At 46.4% G+C, this 18,127-nt stretch overlaps 1 protein-coding gene across 1 annotated transcript; it reads left to right on the forward strand.

The window, feature by feature from the left end:
* Window positions 1-9,423: 9,423 nt before the first annotated feature.
* On the forward strand, window positions 9,424-13,675 carry LOC119826021. The gene is made up of 4 exons (XM_038347066.2): window positions 9,424-10,238; window positions 10,777-10,824; window positions 11,254-11,454; window positions 12,145-13,675. The coding sequence occupies exons 1-3, from the start codon at window positions 9,475-9,477 to the stop codon at window positions 11,441-11,443; spliced, it is 1,002 nt and encodes a 333-aa protein (XP_038202994.2). The 5' UTR covers window positions 9,424-9,474; the 3' UTR covers window positions 11,444-11,454; window positions 12,145-13,675.
* The last annotated feature ends 4,452 nt before the right edge of the window (window positions 13,676-18,127 follow it).

The following is an 18,127-nucleotide window of genomic DNA, read 5'->3' on the forward strand; positions in this document are numbered from 1 at the left end:
AGGAACCCTTACAGCTCTTCGGACAGGAGAGGGAGGGGGGGAGTGGAGTGGGGAGGTAAATGGGAGGTGGTGAGGAGGCAGAAATTTTTAATAATAATAATAATAATAATAATAATAATAAACAATGAAGCACTGATACATTCTATGATTACCTGAAATAAAGTCTTCAAAATGCACTTTTTATACTGAGGGTTTAATTTGCCCAGTCAAAATGCAGAGTTTCTATTATCATAGAGAGAAACAGCAGAATGGTTCATGGGAATCACCTACTGGTTTCTGGCTCTTCAACAGTGTTTCATCAGACTCAGCTCCTGAGAGGCCTGAAATTTTCAACATTGCTAATGCTTTGTTCAAGGACATAGTTCCATTCTATGTTTTGTAGTGGGATTTATGTGGTGATGGCCTTGCATGAATTTACCTTGTTATGGTAGTCACTTGACTACTAAAAAATAGTAACTATGTCTTTGCAGCTGAACTGATGTGAATTTCAAGACATAGTCTTTCTTAATTCACTGATACCGATTACCAAATATGTAAAAAGCAGTGGCTCCTAGGGCTCTCTGTTTGAAATTCTGCAATGGGAAGAGCTTAGATATCCTGAGTTAAGCACTGAGTACATCAGTATGTGCCAGACGCTTGGCAGATGCTGGAAATGGTGTAGTAAAATACAGCGCAATCCTCTGTAAAGAATTTTAGAGTCCGCTAAAGACATAGGTGCCTACACATCTCTCTGTATTCTGTATAAGGTAGTAAGCATTGCTGGTTACCAGTTAGGTAGGCTTAATTTAGTCAGGAAGGATAAGGAGAGTCTGGAGACGGTAGACACCTGACGTAAGTCTTCAGAACCCACTGGCAGATTGCCCATGTACCAGCAAGGAATTATAGGTGTGTCCGGGAGGAAGCAGGCTGAACAAAAGGTGAACGCTTGTCATCTTGAAAAGGTTAAGTGTTTACACACATACCCACACACTCAAGAAACACCATGTCTCTGGACTTTTAAAATTAGAAAATGTCTCTTTTTAAAACATAGCGGTTTAGGGTTTTATTTAGTGGTGAGTAACAAAACTAATGTTTGTGAATCTAATTCCCAGGGAATATGTAAACAGTATAATAAAGGTTGAGTTGAAATCCCAAGTGTTAGAGATATAAATAGATCAGAATAAAAACAATAAAAAGTTTAAAATAGAACTCGGAAATGGAAGAATGCTGTACTTTACAGAAACTGAGAGCTCAAGCTAAGAGCCTTTTAATGACTGAGTGTAGTTCTGATCTTGAAAGGAAAAAGTTCTTTGGGTGTTAGGAGGTTGGGGTGCCTTCGAGGAGCTACAGTGTGGAATAAACTTGACTACAATATGACCGTAGAACTTTTAAGCACCGAGGTTTCTTGATTCTTGTAGGTTTATGTGTGGATCTATGACCCAGTTCACATTAAAACATTTGTCATAGGATTAATTCTTGGGGTAAGTAGGCAGATATAAGTAGCTTTTCAGTGTAATCTAGAGTTTAGAGGGCAAAGTGTAGCACCCCAAAGGTAAATATTTCTAAATTTAATACAAAGTAAGAACTGTTTAAGAAGATACTTTACATAAAATTGGAGTATAAGTAATAAACTAAAATTTTTTGCAACAACTAAAACAAATATTGTTAAGAGATTAACATGGTAGAGCAGCCTGGTTAAATAGAGACAGGTGTAGCCACACATAGGAGGAAACACAGGACCAGTCTTTTGAGTAAGACTCAGTTTTAACAGTGAAGTAGTGAGGACTAAGGTTACAAAAGGTATCAGTGAAAGTGTGAGGGGAGGGAGGACACACTCCAACAATTGATGGTGTGTGTGTGTGTATGTGTGTGTATACACACACACACACACATCAGGCAGTTTGACAATACTTTTCAAATTGTAGGTGTCAATACCTTGACCCTGTAAGTTGTACTCTTTTAGGGATCATGCCATCTGCAAAAACTGAGACTTGGATGTCTAACTTCGAATCTCCATCCATTTTATTTCTTTTTCTTGTCTTATTGTTTTAGATAAGACTTTGAGCGCACTCAACACTCTAAGTCCCGAAAAATGACAATCCTCCTCGGTGCTCAGCAAGTGTGTTGGGGTTGTGGGAGCAACCTCAGCACTCAGATCTGTAAGGTAGAGGATCTGTCTTTGTATTATCAAAGGTTCCTGAGTATTTGTCAAGCTGCTGCCAATATTGGGGTATTCATCATCTGTTCTTGGAGATGTACTTTCAATTCAATTGTCAGTTAGTCCACATATCTTGTAGATTTTTGTCTTATGAATACACACATTGAAGTGGTATGCAGTCATCAGTGTGTGTTGCCTCTCTCTGTGCCAATGATTGCCTTGTTTTAAGGGTCGCTCTCCAAATAATGATATATGTGTCCTGACTTCTTTTGATTAGTGTTTTCCTAGAATGTCTTTCCCACACTTTTACTTCTAACATAAATTATCACTATAGTTTTAAGTGAGCTTCTCTCTCTTTTTTTGAAACAAAGTTTTCATTTATTAAATAAAATGTGTATACACACTCAGAGAACAAAGTGTGGATGTAAGGGAAGTACAGCTTAAGTGCTTTGGTGGTAGTTTCTGTTGTTTGTTTGTTTTGGGGGAAGATGGGAAGTTGGGGAGGGACTTAGAGGAAAAAGAAGAAGAGGGAGGAGAAACTGTGGTTGACATGTAAAAACATAATTTATCCATAATAAATGGATAAGTAGTTTCTGATACATAGCACACCTTTGGGTCATGGCTGTTTTATTTTTTTTTTTTTACTACAACCTGTGAACCCCTGTCTTTTGCTAATACATTTACAGTTACTGTAATAGGGGACTTAGTGATGGAGCACATGAGCCTGTGGACACATTTCACATTGGTACCACAACACCCTTCATAAAACTATAAAGTTCAGACCCCGCACTCAGAACTGATTGCACTCTTTTTTCAAAATCTTTGAAGGGAAATTACATTTTAAAAAGTAACTTAATCCCTTCTGGACAAGCATGCCTACCCAATTTCTAAACATTTCTTCCTCTGTTAGTGAAGAATAACATGAAACAGGTATGAGGTGTGTAGACGATTATTCTATACTCCTGCATAGGGATCCATCCCCTCCTTAGCCCTGTTGGCAACTAAGTTATGGAAGTCAGAATTTAAACAGGGTCAATAGAGCTGCCTTCCTTCTCGAGGCTCTAGGAGAGAAGTCATTCCCATACCTGTTTCATTTTCTAGAAGTTGTCTACATTCACCTTGGTTTGTGGCCCAGCATTACCCCACCTTCTGACACAACTTTCACATCTCCTTGTCTGCTTCTGGTCGCCCTCTCATGGGGGTATTTGTTAGTTACTCTCTGCAAGATCCAGGGCAACTTCCTCGCCGCTAGTCCTTAACTTATTCGTATTGATAAAGACTCTTTTACAACAGAAGACAGCATAGTCACAGGCTGTAGCAACTGGAAAGTCTTTCAAGAATCATTATCATTGCGAGTCAGAGCCAGGAGGAATCTCTGTGGGTTTGAGGCCAGCCTGGTCTACAGTATGTGTTCCGGGACAGCCAGAGCCACACAGAGAAACTCTGTCTTAAAAACAAAAACAAAAACAAAAACCCATCAGCACACCCACTTAACATTTCACAGTGACGCTGCAAAGTGGCCAGCTTTTTCCAAGCAATATGTAAATTTAGGGCAGCATTAGTCAAATTACCAGGTAAATGTGTAAAAAAGTTGAAAATGTTAGTTTTAATCAACAGAAAAATAAAGCTCCTCTCATATAACTAAATCAGCTCTGGGAAAGGTGCCCAAATGAGTGCAATATTTAGAAGAGTTGAAGATTTTTGCAATAAACACTAGGATGGGATTAGGCAGTGAGATAGCACTTCATATCAGACACCTAGAAAAGTTGGGCAGAAGAAAGTCACATCATAAATCTATGATGAAATAAATTCACTTTCTGCACACACACACACACACACACGTTCTATCAATCCTGTTCTCTAGAGAACCCTGACTAATGCACAGCCCAAGAAAGAGGGTTGTGCTGCAGCCAGCAAAGCTAAAGGGGTGGGGCTGTCTAAGTCAGCCCTTTGACGTTAGACACAGCTACAGGATTTGGAGTTTGGGGGTTTTGGTCTTGCTTTGATCCAGTATTTCCTCACTGTCCTCTATTATTTTACCATGCGTTTTGGAAGGGTAATGTATAACTGTGCAATTGTATATCAGAAGTATGTAGTTTGATTTTTTTACAGGGGGATTACAGTTAAGAGAGTACTGTGACATTGTTCAGACTGAAAGACTAGGGGGACTTTTGGAGTTGAACTAAATGCATTTTTTTCATTCTGATATGTTGGCCACAAGCCAACAGGAACAGGTATGGAATGTGGCTGTCTGAATGAGAATGACTCTCATAGTTGACCCCCAGTTCATAGAACTATGTGGGAAGGATTTGGAGGTGTGGCATTGTTGGAAGAGGCGTGACTGTCAGCTCTCTTTCTGCCTCAGTGTTTCAAGATGTGAGCTCTCAACTGTTGCTCCCGCATCATGCCTGTTTCCTGCTGCCGTGCTCCCTGCCATGACCATCATGGACGCATCCTCTGAAACTGTCAGTCCCGTTTAGAGCTTTCTTCTGGAAGTTTGTCTTGGGCATAGTGTCTCCTCACAGCAATAGAAAAAATAGAAAAGTAACAAAGACAAGATGCAATCTCATTTTTTTTTTTTTTGATACAGCGTTTCTCTGTATCTTGGATCCTGTCCTCGACTCCCTTCATAGACCAGGCTGGCCTTGTACTCACAGAGATTCCCCACCTGTCTGTGCTTCCCCAGTGCTGGGATTAAAGACGTGCGCCACCACAGCCTGGCTGCAATCTTCTTCTTATGTACATCATAAAACCAAATATAGCTATCTAAAAAGTGTCAAATACTAATACGGTAACAAGATGACACTCTTTGATTCTTTCAAAAAGTTTTATAAGTTTTCGTATCTATTACTCTCAACTTTCCATGTGCCGAAAAGCAAAATGAGTATTAGATTGAAAAAATATACACTGTCTTTAGTTACAAAATTCAGACAACTTATTTCTTCAATTACGAAAATATACTTTGAATATGACTTGAATTTTGAATAATGTGTTCACTGCATTAACCAGCAGGTAATTTAAACTGTTCAAAAGAATCTATATCTTGCTCGATTTTGTTTTATTTCATCATGATTTGTTGCAAGAAGGTGGCCAGCACTGACTTGGAGGCTTGGTCCCTCTGTTTCCAAAGACAGCCCCCAAGCTACTCTTCCACAGTATTGCTCAGAACCTCCTAAGAAAATGGCTTCTTGCGTCTAGCTCACGAGACACTTAGATTAGCTTTGAATGAAATGAAATTCCTCCTCTCAAAAGTACATCCTTGATTGTTTCTAGATACCACAGGAAAGAAGGGTTTTTAAACTCACATAGTGTCCTTGAGTGGGATGTGAGCTGCTCACGTGTCTGAGTCGGTGTAGAGTTTTGTGAGCGTGAGTGTAAATGCTTGGCTCCCCAGTCAGGACCAAGGAGTCAGTGGACAGGAATAAACGTTCATGAATGTTTCTAAGGAAAAGATCACATCAGAGTTTCACCACAGGAACGTTCCTATAAGTTCTGAACTAGCACCTGAGCATACAGGTAAAACTGATGCAGTCACACTGTGGGGCTGGGTGCGGGAGCAGAAGCATCCAGAAAGCATGAGGAACTGAAGAAAAAGAGGCCTTCCTTTCCCACAGTAACCACTGCGGTCAAACCCACAGACTGAAGCAGACTCTTCAGGCCCGAATCTGCATGCCAGCACTTCCTCGGTGAGGTTAGAGAGTTTCCTTGCTGGACGAGATTTTTAAGACAGGACAAAGGCTACAAATCCATCACAATTTCAGGCCCCTTTGACCCTCTTAACGGCTGGAGCAGTGAGGGACTCCCATGGTCACAGGAGTGGTGTGCAGCATCCTGTACTGCATCTGCAGATGCTTTGATGCCTCTGTTCTCTTTCTGGGAACACAGTGACTGTGTGAAGATTCCTGGGCTACCCTGATCCAGAAAACTCTAGACAGGATGGCCTGCCTCTTTCTGAGACCCAACACAATGAGTGCCTGGGAGTTCACCAGGTAAAACATAGTCTCAGGAGTGACTCCCGTGAGCATGGTCTAAGGAACCCTCAGTGGAGCCAGGCTGAAAGTGATGCCTCGTGGAAGTGTGAACAATAATCTCACAATAACAGTAACAATAATTTCCTTAGTCACTCCACTGTTGAGTGGTTATTTATGTGGAATTGACAACCAATACACTAACATCCCCTAGTCTCCCTGTTCTCACCTGTAAAACGAGGAAGAGAACTGCTTCCTCTGAGACATGGTCAGTTCGGTTCTGATGTCAGCAAGGTTCTTCTGACCTCCCTGCAGTGCACAACAAGGCCCTGGTGCCCAGCTCTGCTGCACGCAAGCAGAGCAGGGTCTGAACCATGGGCAAGTGAGGCCCGGTGCCTGATGCTGGGGGCAAAGTGAGGAGCACCCGGCAGTATGAATTAGACACCATGGTCATATGAACAATGGCGTTCAGGGAGAGGGATGGCAAGTTTGCCACAGGGGGGTTGCCTTCAATTCCCGGCGGGGATGGGGCCTGTCGGCATCCCTGTGTGAGGATGTTGATGAGGCAACATCGTCCACCGATGCGGGGTGGCCTGGGAATACTCTTGAGCCTTGCAAGGAGCCACAGGGCTGCACCAGCTGAAGCCCTGTCTACACCCCCACTGCCAGGGCCCTCCTCTAGGGATGTGCCGCTGCCTCCTTAGTAAAGGAGAGCTGGCCAGTGCTCTGCCTGCTAAGCACGAATAATTACTTTGAACCCTTGTAATTTAAGTACAGAAATAAATTTTCATGTAAATTGTCCAATATGGGACACAAATAGATTACAAATTCATATGATGCTACTGTTTTGTATAAATTCATGTATATATTTGGGATATTATTAACAATGCCCTGACTTCTTTTTTACCATTTTTTAAGTTTAAAGTTTATTTAGTTTTACATTTTTTAAAAGATTTATTTGCCTATTATGAATAGGTCTTCAGCCTGCATGTATGTCTGCATGCCAGACTAGAAGAGGGCACCAGATCTCATTCCGGATGGGTGTGAGGAACCATGGGGTTGGTGGGAATTGAACTCAAGACCTATGGAAGAGCAGCTAGTGCGCTTAACCACTGAGAAATCTCGCCTACCCACACCTCAGACTTGTACTTAGAAACATCCCACTGCACTTTCCGCTGGCATTCTCACCAGCTGTGTCCCTTTCCTCCACACGGGGGAAGTAGTGAAGCTCAGCAGTCACTGGGGAAGATGGGAAGTGGGGAGGAGCTGCTGAAGGCTCCAGGCCTCCTGGCTGGATCTTTCCCCAGTGTCTTTCCCTGCACCCCTTCCCTTGCTGGCAAACTTTCAGAATAAAGGAGGAGACATCGGTGATGACTAGGTGAAGAGACCTGAAGGAGCATGTAACATAAATCAAAAACAAACCACAAAAATTTCAAAAAAGCACGCGATTATAAATAACTATACAAGTGCCTCACTCTTGACCCTGATTATGGTGCATGCTTTCATTTCCAGTACACTGGAAGCAGAAACAGGTGGATCTCTAGGAGTTCCAGGCCAGCCTGGTCTACAAAGTGAGTTCCAGGACAGCCATGGCTATACAAAGAAATCCTGTCTCAAAACAAAACGATACAAAACAAAACAATTAAAAAAAAAAAAAAAAAAAAAAAACTTGCTAAAAAAAGTCCCACTCTAGATCCTCATGGAAACCCAACACACAGGTGATGTGTGTTCATATTTCACAGAGAACACAACACACAAAGTAGCCTAGAAGCAAGGCAACATGGCAAAGGTTTAAGGTGTGCTGGGGCAATTAGGGTTGGGTTTAGAATTCCAGATGCAGGTCAACAATAGGAGCTCAGATTGTAAAGCCGAGGTGCTGCCTGTACCCAGACATCCCTAGGAGCAGTGGAATGGGAAGCACCTTTCTATCTTTCTGTGTCAGTTAGTGCACGTGGGAGGAGGGAGGGGCCCTAAGAGGCTTTTGGGGAAGCCCTGTGTCAGGAGAAGACTCAGGCATGGGGACCCCAGGAGTGACGTCACTTCCTTAACAGTGACATCACAATGCAGAAACCTGCAACCAGGCAGCCAACTGAATAGAGACAGCTCAGAAGGATCACTTGTCTGGAGACAAGAGAGCGAGTAGAGATGTCCTGGTGCTGTTGGAGTTGCTGTTTGGGGAGTAGTGGGAGCTCCGACGACAGGGACAACTATAGGACGGGGAAACACAGAGGCCACTGCGTCAGAGGTACCTGGAGACGAAGGATTCATTCGTGGCTCCAGCACCTCTGGCCATTCGGCAGCCATAGCCAGGCCGATGTAGGTCAGGTAAGCACTCTGAAATCTCGGTTTTCCCAAATTTCACTCTTGGTGTTTGGCAGAGTGAAAGGGTCAGGAAAACATGGAATGATAATAACCAATCATGGCATTGCAGTCCTGTGCCAGTTTGAACCACCCACCCTGATCTCTCCTCAGGTGGCAGAGGACCAGGAGTCGGCCTCCAGGGACCTTACTGAGTCTGCCCCCGGGGACCAGAAGGAGGCCCTCCCCAGGGACCCGATGGGCTCCTGCTTGGAGGCCCAGCTGGAGTCCCTCCCTGGGGAGCACAGGAGCTCCTCCTTGCAGGCCCAGCCGGAGTCTATCCCCGGGGACCCAACTGATTCTGTCCTTGGGGACCCGATGGGCACGAGGCTGGAGGACCAGGGGGACCCGACTGATTCTGTTTTGGGGGACCCTACGGGCTCCACGCCGATGCCGGAGGACCAGCTGGACACTGTCCCCGGAGACCCGACTGAGTCTGTCCTTGGGGACCATATGGGCACCAGGCCGGAGGACCAGGGGGACCCGACAGATTCTGTTTTGGGGGACCTGACGGGCTCCACGCTGATGCCAGAGGACCAGCTGGACACTGTCCCCAGGGACCCGACTGAGTCTGTCCTTGGGGACCTGATGGGCCCCACGCCGGAGGACCAGGGGGACCCAACTGATTCTGTTTTGGCGGACCTGATGGTCTCCTCCTTGGAGGCCCAGCTGGAGTCCCTCCCTGGAGAGCACATGGGCTCCTCCCTGCAGGCCCAGCCGGAGTCTATCCACGGGGACCCAACTGATTCCGTCCTTGGAGACCCTATGGGCACAAGGTCGGAGGACCAGGGGGACCCGACTGATTCTGTGTTGGGGGACGCGATGGGCTCCATGCTGATGCCAGAGGACCAGCTGGACACTGTCCCCGGGGACCCGATGGGGACCACGCCGGAGGGCAAGGGGGACCCAACTGACTCTGTTTTGGGGGACCCGACTGGCTCCACGCGGACGCCGGAGGACCAGCTGGACACTGTCCCCAGGGACCCGACTGAGTCTGTCCTTGGGGACCCTATGGGCCCCACGCTGGAGGATCAGGGGGACCCGACTGATTCTGTTTGTGGGGACCTGATGATCTCCTCCTTGGAGGCCCAGCTGGAGTCCCTCCCTGGGGAGCACATGGGCTCCTCCCTGCAGGCCCAGCCGGAGTCTATCCACGGGGACCCAACTGATTCTGTCCTTGGAGACCCTATGGGCACAAGGTCGGAGGACCAGGGGGACCCGACTGATTCTGTGTTGGGGGACGCGATGGGCTCCATGCTGATGCCAGAGGACCAGCTGGACACTGTCCCCGGGGACCCGATGGGGACCACGCCGGAGGGCAAGGGGGACCCGACTGATTCTGTTTTGGGGGACCCGACGGGCTCCACGCGGACACCGGAAGACCAGCTGCACACTGTCCCCGGGGACCCGACTGAGTCTGTCCTTGGGGACCTGATGTGCACCACGCCGGAGGACCAGGGGGACACGACTGATTCTGTTTTGGAGGACCCGACGGGCTCCACGCCGACGCCGGAGGACCAGCTAGACACTGTCCCCGGGGACCCGACTGAGTCTGTCCTTGGGGACCAAATGGGCCCCACGCCGGAGGAACAGGGGGACCAGCTGGACTTGGTCCCTGGGGACCCTAAGATCTTAGACTTCGGGGATCTGAAAAAAGTGATCGAAGACCTGATCACATCCCTTCACAACGGGGACCGCGACCATCTCATAGCCTTCCTGAGTACCTACCCTGCTCATACCACCATCGAGCAGGTGCTGGATGTCATCTTCAGGCGGTGAGTGCCCACTTCCGAGCTCAGAGGCCTCACATCCTCTTGTCGTTTATGGGAAGCCTCTGCCTTTCTCTGAGCCTACCTAGTTGCTAGTGTCTTGTCAGAAGCCAGCAGCATGCAGTCAGACATGACTACCTCCAGGTTGGGCCCTAGGGACTGCTGTGTCCACAGCTGAGACCCTAATGAGTGGGAGTGTGGGTGTCCTCTGCACCTTCAGGAAGCTCTCTATCCTTGGCCAGTTTTTCTGAAGCATTGGTCAAAGTGCTTCTCCCATTGTAAAGGAGGTTCTAGAATTCATATTGGAGCACCCGATAGAGATGGGTCTTGAGTGGAGACCCGTGGAGGATAATCCGAGGGAACCTGTGTCCACTGAGATGTCCGGGTAGACATACTGCACAAACATATTTGAAGCACCTACAGAATGCAGGTGAACTAATAACCTGAGACTTTGATTCTGCTCCAGGAGTCAGCAGGCCCCCCAGATGTCTTTTAGGTAGGGAACCGGGACTCCACAGGTAACATCCTTCCTGATCTCCTCCAGGTATGCACACTTCCGCCCCGGCTGCCAGGAGGATGAGGGGATCAAGAAGTAAGTGAGCTTTACAACATGAGAAAGAAAGGCCTTGGCTCTGCAGGGTGGGCTCCCTTGGGTACCAAGGGTGAGGGATGGCCGATGCTTGGGGCTCACGCTCCACATTTCTACCGCCATACTGAGGTCTAAGCATTGACTGGAGGGTGAAAAGAATTGCATGGGCACAGTCCTTGCCAAGTAGGGATATGGGGAAAGCCTGTGGCCTCTGGTGGCCCTCTGAGACTCTATCCTCATCTCAGTCCACGGCATGAAGGCTCGCTCGCTCAGCTGTGCTCCATTAGAGCCTGAGCATGGGGCGTATGGAGCTCATTGTATGGCTAAGGACTGGCTATCCTCTCCTTTGCAGTCTCACATGCAAGGAGTCTTGGGCGGGGTGGCAAAGGAAAGTCCAGGCCACTAAATGTCCTGTCTGTCCCTTTCCACCAGCGCCATCTGCACCCTCCTGGACACGTGGACGAGCATCTTTCCCGGGGACTTCTCCACAAGATCAGGCTTGTGCGCCCTCAGTAAGATGAAGGCGTACCTGATCATTCATTGTCCGTACTCGGACGTCCTCATACGTGTGCACGAGCTCCTTACGAGCCTGCTCTCAGAAACATCGGAGGAGAGCGATTAACAACAAGCCAGGTAGGTGCTTGACACTGTGAGGAGGTCTCAGGACCTGGTCTCTGGTCTCAGGTCTCAGGTCTCAGGAATGATTGGGGGATTGCCACACCAACTCCAGGGTCGTCTGTGTGACATGACATATGTCATTATGCCGGACGGGTGCTACATGTCCTATGAGACTAGGCTTCCTGGAGGTCAGTGGCAGACGGCCCGGTATAGGCCGCTGTTGAGGCACAGAAGGGTTTCTCGATTAGCTGGCTATGCAGGATATGGGCTTTGCACGACCTCTTTTATGATAATGATATTCTTTATATCTACAAGACAAGGATTATCTCTTCGGGAACAGCTCTGGGATAGGGAAGCACAGTGTGGGAATGTATAAGACTACAGCAGAACCCTTACCACCATACATGGGGGTGTATGATGAGCTGGGGAATAGACGGGTTAATATCGATGGACAAAGAGTGATATAATATACTTTGAATTTTATGGATAGGCTTGCTAGATCCCGAGCCCCATGGTGTCTGCTGCATAAGAAGGTACAAAAAAAGTAGATTTCGGCAGTTGCAGAGAGCTGTCAGGCATATTTGGTCACTAGATAAGATAAAGAAAGGCTTAGAAAGAGGAGCTTGGGGGAAGGCCCAGATAGCTCCTGATCTCTTTTTTCCTGTGGCGTTTGTGAGTCATCGAGCTAACTGTGTCTGGTTCCAGGGTGACACATCTGGAGACCATAAGAAAACTCTGCTGCTGCTCTGTGGAGGAGAGGACGACTGAGGGAGCCAGGAGCACATGGTGCCGCAGCCTCCATCAGCATCCCTCAGCGTGTTGCCTTCCTGTGCCTGACCACCTGCCTTACTCGTGCTAGTATGCTAATCACCAGATGTGTCACAGATGACAATAGATGACAATCCTCCTGATCTCCCTGTTGACATCAGTGCTGGCCTTAACTCCTGCGTGTGTCTAAGTCTGAGTTATTAATATTGTCTGTAGCGGGGTCAGATTGCTTTTTATAATCTTTTTAAAGCTTCTTTTATATTAAGTTAATAACTGTATGACCTTGATCGGAACCTTAGCCGTGAAATTGTGAACTCCTGGAAATGCTGCCAATCAGGCTCAGTGATTTATCAGACCTACAACATTATGACGGTCATATCAGGAAGATTAATGACAAACATTCCCTTCCCTCGGAATCCTGTGTGCATCGACAAAGCTTATCTAGCGTTGATGCTCTTTTGAAACCTGGCATTTGACAGTGGTATTAGTAAAAGCTAAAATTATAGTACATCTTGGAGGACTGAAAATGCAGCCCTGCAAACCAAATTTCCTAATGTAGCAAGATGAAGGATGGTGAAGGAATGGGGGGTTAGGGAGGTGTCTTGGCTGGGCGTGGGGTGGACTGGCATGCAGGTACATTTGTACACACGTGTGTGGAATGGTGTGCGTGCGTGCACATGTGCATGTGCCTCTGTGTGTGTGGGTGTGTATGTGTGTATGTGTGTGTGCATGCATACACATGTGGGGTGTGGGTATGTGTGTGCATGCGTATATGCCTGAGTGTGTGTGTGTGTGTGTGTGTGTGTGTGTGTGAGTTTCCTGGCGATGAAGAGGGAAGAGGTTTATCTCCTCATCAGCTCACAATCCTGTGTGTTTCTTACTAGCAGAAAAAGTACTTTTTGCACAATCTAAAATTTCAGAGTGCCAGCTTTCACTTTTGCTCTTTGCCCTCTCCCCTTTGAAGTAATAGCACAGACAGTATTTTTAGAAGCATTTCTTCAGCTTTCCTACTATTTGCCTGTCAGTTTCCTGCATCCAGGGTGCTTTTCCATGGAGTTATTTGCTATTTGTACTTACGCTACGTATTCAGGGTTATCTTTTTTCTTCTAAGTAAAATACTAATCTCCCTTCAAAAAATTTAAATAACAGCAATCTTTTCAAAGCCTTCAGTGCTCTACAAAATCACTAAGCAAACTGTGAAAATTGTGTGTGAGATCATGTAAAGTTGGGTTTCCCCTCCCAAGCTCCACAGGTGCAGAGCCACGTTCCACATTACATACATCAGCTGGGCAACAAAGGCTGACCTACCCACGAGCCCCGAGCTGGGTGTGGTGGCTCACACCTGTAACTCAACACAGAAAGTTGAGACAAAAGCTGGGAGTCCCAGGCCAGCCTGGGCTACAGTGTGAACTCTATCAGAAAAAGAAAAATAACTCTTTTGGCTTTAAATAAAGATGGAAACACTTTACTGTGTGTTGTATTTATCCAGTTTGTAACCCTGCCATGGACCGGCTCAGTGGAGCCACTTAGACAGTGGGAGAAGCAGGGTCTTGATACTCAGGAAGGCACGAGGTCGGCGATGACAGACAGACCCAACTCACAAGAGAGTGGTTTGAATCTGCTGCGATTTGACTGAATTCAGGTACCTCCTGTCATAGAGGTACCTGATCCTAACAATCCACGACAGATGCTGAGACAACATGTGGCCTTGAGCTTTAAGGAGATGAAGCAGTTGAAAGCGGCCATGGTGGCATATGGCACTCAGGCCCCCTTCACTCTTGCCATGGTAGAATCTCTTGCGGCATTGAATTTTACACTTAGCGATTGACAGCAGCTATGCCATGCAGTTCTATCGGGAGGAGATTACTTATTGTGGAGGGGAGAATATCAAGAAAATTGTTTACAAACGGCTAGGTTAAATGCTCAAGCGGGACTGGCATGGCGCAATCTAGACATGCTAACTGGAGCAGGAGCTTATGCTGACTTGGCCGATCAAATTGTGCTCGATCCTGCCGTATATCTCCAAATGGCCGCTGCGGCTACCAAAGCTTGGAAAGCCCTGCCAAACAGGGCTGCAGGGGATCAGCTGTCAAAAGTTTGACAAGGGCCTTCAGCACCATTTCAGGACTAAGTGGATAGGCTATTGCAGTTGGCAGGGAAATTGTTTGGTGATGTGACCACAGCTATGCCCATAGTTAAGCAGCTGGCGTTTGAGAATGCAAACACACACTGTAAGGAAGCCTTGCGGCCACAACGAGTAAAAAGCTTAAATGAATACATCTGGATCTGCCTGGATATTGATGGGCACTTAATTCAGGGCCAGGTGATTGCCGCTGCCAGGGCAAGGATCCCGGACAACTGGGGATAAAATCTACTTTAACTGTGGTGCCCCTAAACATAACAAAAAAATGTCCACAGCTCCCTCAGGGAGCTAACGTCAGACCAGGAAAGTGCCCACAGTGTAAAGGGGGGGGCCCATTGGGCAGAGGGATGTTACACACCTGCCTGCCGCAGGGAAACTTAAGTTTGTCCGTGTATCAGTAGGCACCTTTTCAGGAGTAATTTTCACATCCTTGCATTTGGGAGAACGAGCAAAAGATACCATTGCACACTGCCTCTCTGCTTTTGCCTATATGGGCAAACCTGAGGTTATTAAGACAGATAATGGGTTATGTGTGTACCGGCTAGCTTTTTTGTCAGCTTGATACAAGCTAGGGTCATTTGGGAAGAGCTATCTTCAAATGAGAAAATGCCTCAACCAGATTGGCCTGCAGGCAAGTCTTATTGGGGCATTTTCTTGGTTAATGATTGATATGAGAGGACCCAGCTCCCTGTGGGCATGGAGGACTTGTAGCAAGGTTTTTAAAAGCTGCTGAGGTCAGGCAATGGGTGGCAGAGTCAGATCCTCTTCAGGAAGGCCCCATGAGCCCCGACATAGGGCTGTGAAAGGAAGCCTCACTCAGGATGTCAGAGAGCCAGGATTGTCGGGTGTTCACTGAGGAAAGCCATTCTGAGACAGGCTGTGTGTGCTGGAGATAGAGCAAGAGAGGCAAGGCCAGTGGAGACCAGAGGACACTACCACAGTGTGAGATGCTTGGAATGGAGCTATGGGATTTGTTTCCCATAGGAGAGACCAGGCCTATGTCCTATTTTTCCTTTCTGTGTCCATATTCCTTTCCTCTTAGAATGAAAACTTTCATTTTGTGCACTGTAAATCAGAAATAGTTGACTTAGTTTTTAACTTTACAGGTTATCACAGATAAGAGACTGCCTTGGGTATCACCAGAGACTTTGGACTTTTGAGCAATTAGATCTCAAACTGTTTAGATTTGGTGGACTCTTATAGAGGAACTAAATCTACATTGCTCCATGAGATGATCATGAGTCTTTGAGGCCCACGGGTGGAATTTTAAAGCTTAAATGATATGGGTGTCCAGCAGACAAGGGTGGACTTGAGGTGTTTCATCTTCATTGCTGGCCTACGGAGACCTGGAATCGCCTGCGAGACATATAGCCGAGTGTGGTGGTAAGGGCACGACCAGATGGCAGGTGCAATCTAGGGGGGAAGATCTGATTTGAACGTGGGCAGTACTGTGCACGGATTAGAGTCTCCGTCTTAATGAAGAGGAAGGAGCAGCACACCTGAACATCAGCACTCACCTCTCTCTGGCTCTTGACTGTGGACATAGTGTGACAAGTGTTTCACACCCCCACGGCCTTCGTTTCCCCTCATGACAGACTGTGTCCCTTCTCTAGTTGTAGGCTTTGTCAGGAGTTTTGTCCCGGAAATGATGCAGGGATAGATACAGCCCCTTAGGTGGCATGCCTCTGGATGGCCAGCTTGATACTGAGATTATTTCCTATGCTTTTAAATTCGCTCTTCTATTTTATTCTTGGGAAATAGATAAGGTTTATGTTTGGGGTTATATTTAAGTTTTGGCAAAGAATAGATTCTTATTACCATTTGTCTTCTATTCTTTTGGTTAATTTTGACTGAGACATAAAAACATTCCATGTAATATTTTCATATGTGCACACAGGCACAATGTTTAAACCAGGATAAATATATTCATCTGCTAATGAATACCATTTTAAGGTAAACAAATCTCAGAGGGCCCAAAGTAGTAGCTCAGTTGGTAAAGTACTTGCCTTACAAGCATAAAAACCCAAGTCAGTCTTCCAGAACCCACATAAAGAGCCAGCCATGGCAATGGAGGTTTACAAACCTAGGCCTCATTCCTAGGCCTCACAGGCCAATTCAGCCAACCTAGCCATACTGGAAAGGTCCAAACCAGTGACTGACCCTGTCTCAAGAATCAAGGCTCCTGAAAAATGATACCCAACATTGACTCCTGGCCTCCCCATGCACAAGCACCCAGGTGCAGCAGACATAAACCTGCACACACTCGCTCACTCACAAACATTTGAGAACTCTTTCTTCTAGCTTTTTGAACCTGGCAGCACACTATTGTAATTACACTTGCCAACCACGCAATAGCACACAGGAACTCCATGCTCCTAGCCAATTAGAGCACAGCACATGTTAAACCAAAATATGAATATTGGGTGGGGCATCTTCTTGTAGTTACAAGACATCAGGTTGTTCATTTCCACAGTGCTAACCTTAGGTACACAGACGTTTCTTCTCTGTAGGAGAATGAAGAGGGATGGAGGATGCTTTGGTTTTCCTCTAGTGTGGCATGGCATTTCACAGAAATCTGATGTATCCCTTGGTACTTTCATTATAGACTGGAAGCATGCCACTAACATTCAACCTTCAGGCCACGTTCAGTAGGATTCTCCTGGCAGCTCTCGTTGACTCAGTTCCTCTAGCCAATGATCTGACAAGCGTCACAGTTACAAGTCCCTGGAGAGCTACAGTGCCTGACAACATTGCTTTTGTATACATCCCTGTTAAGAGAAAGTGAAACTGTGGACAATGAGAACTAGAGCAACTGTAGAGTTCTCAGGTCATGCACTGGCACTGTAGCCTACTGTTTTCTGCTCAGAGTGCCCAGGAATGTGATCTGCCACCAGGGGAAGACTTGACAACAAGCTGACTTTGAAACTATTTTTTCATTCACTCTATGTATGCTTACTGAATTCGCACTGGTGTGTGTGTGTGTGTGTGTGTGTGTGTGTGTGTGTGTGTGCATGCATCAGAGAGAGAGAGAGAGAAAGAGAGAGGGAGAGAGGGATTAGATAAGCTCTCAGCGTAAGCCATTTTTTACTGGAGACATATAAAATTTGAGGATTTGGTCTGTGCAGGGAATAGTCCATTTGAGACGACAGGAGCCTTAGCCTTGGCAATGACCTCAACATTTTGGGCTCTCGTGTAGGTTAAATGTCTGCTCCCAACATTTCAAGATGGCGTGTATCAAATAAAAGATGCTTCGAATAGCACTAGATTCTGTAAGCTTCACCAAGACAGCTCTGGCTTTAAAATGAAAGTGAAATGGAGACTAGAGTTTAGTTTTGTTGTAGGATTTATCATTTATTATTATTGATTATTATTTGATTTATTTTGAGATGCTTTTAAAAACTGGTAGATGTTTCTATTTTCCCAATTCCTTTTAAAAAGATTTCTTTTTAATGTTGTGTATACGTGTGTATGTGGGTATGTGCACATAATTGCATATGCCTTTGGAGGCCAGAAGATGCTGCCAAATCCCTTGGAGCTAGAGTTACAGGTGGTTGTGAGCCTATAATGTGGGTTCCAAGCACTGAAGCCAGGTCATCTAGAAAGCAGTTTATACTCATGACTACTGAGCCTTCTGAGCCATCTCTCCAGTCCCTGAAGTTTCTTATGAAGGCTAAAGTAGTTGACTAGCCTAAGGACCTCTGTGGAAAGGGAGTCTGTAGAGTTGGGGATCTCACTGCAGTCTGGTTTTGTGTGGAATCGATGTGTTCAGGGAGGAAC

The sequence above is a fragment of the Arvicola amphibius genome, chromosome 11 (assembly GCF_903992535.2).
Source record: "Arvicola amphibius chromosome 11, mArvAmp1.2, whole genome shotgun sequence".
Classification (NCBI taxonomy): domain Eukaryota; kingdom Metazoa; phylum Chordata; class Mammalia; order Rodentia; family Cricetidae; genus Arvicola; species Arvicola amphibius.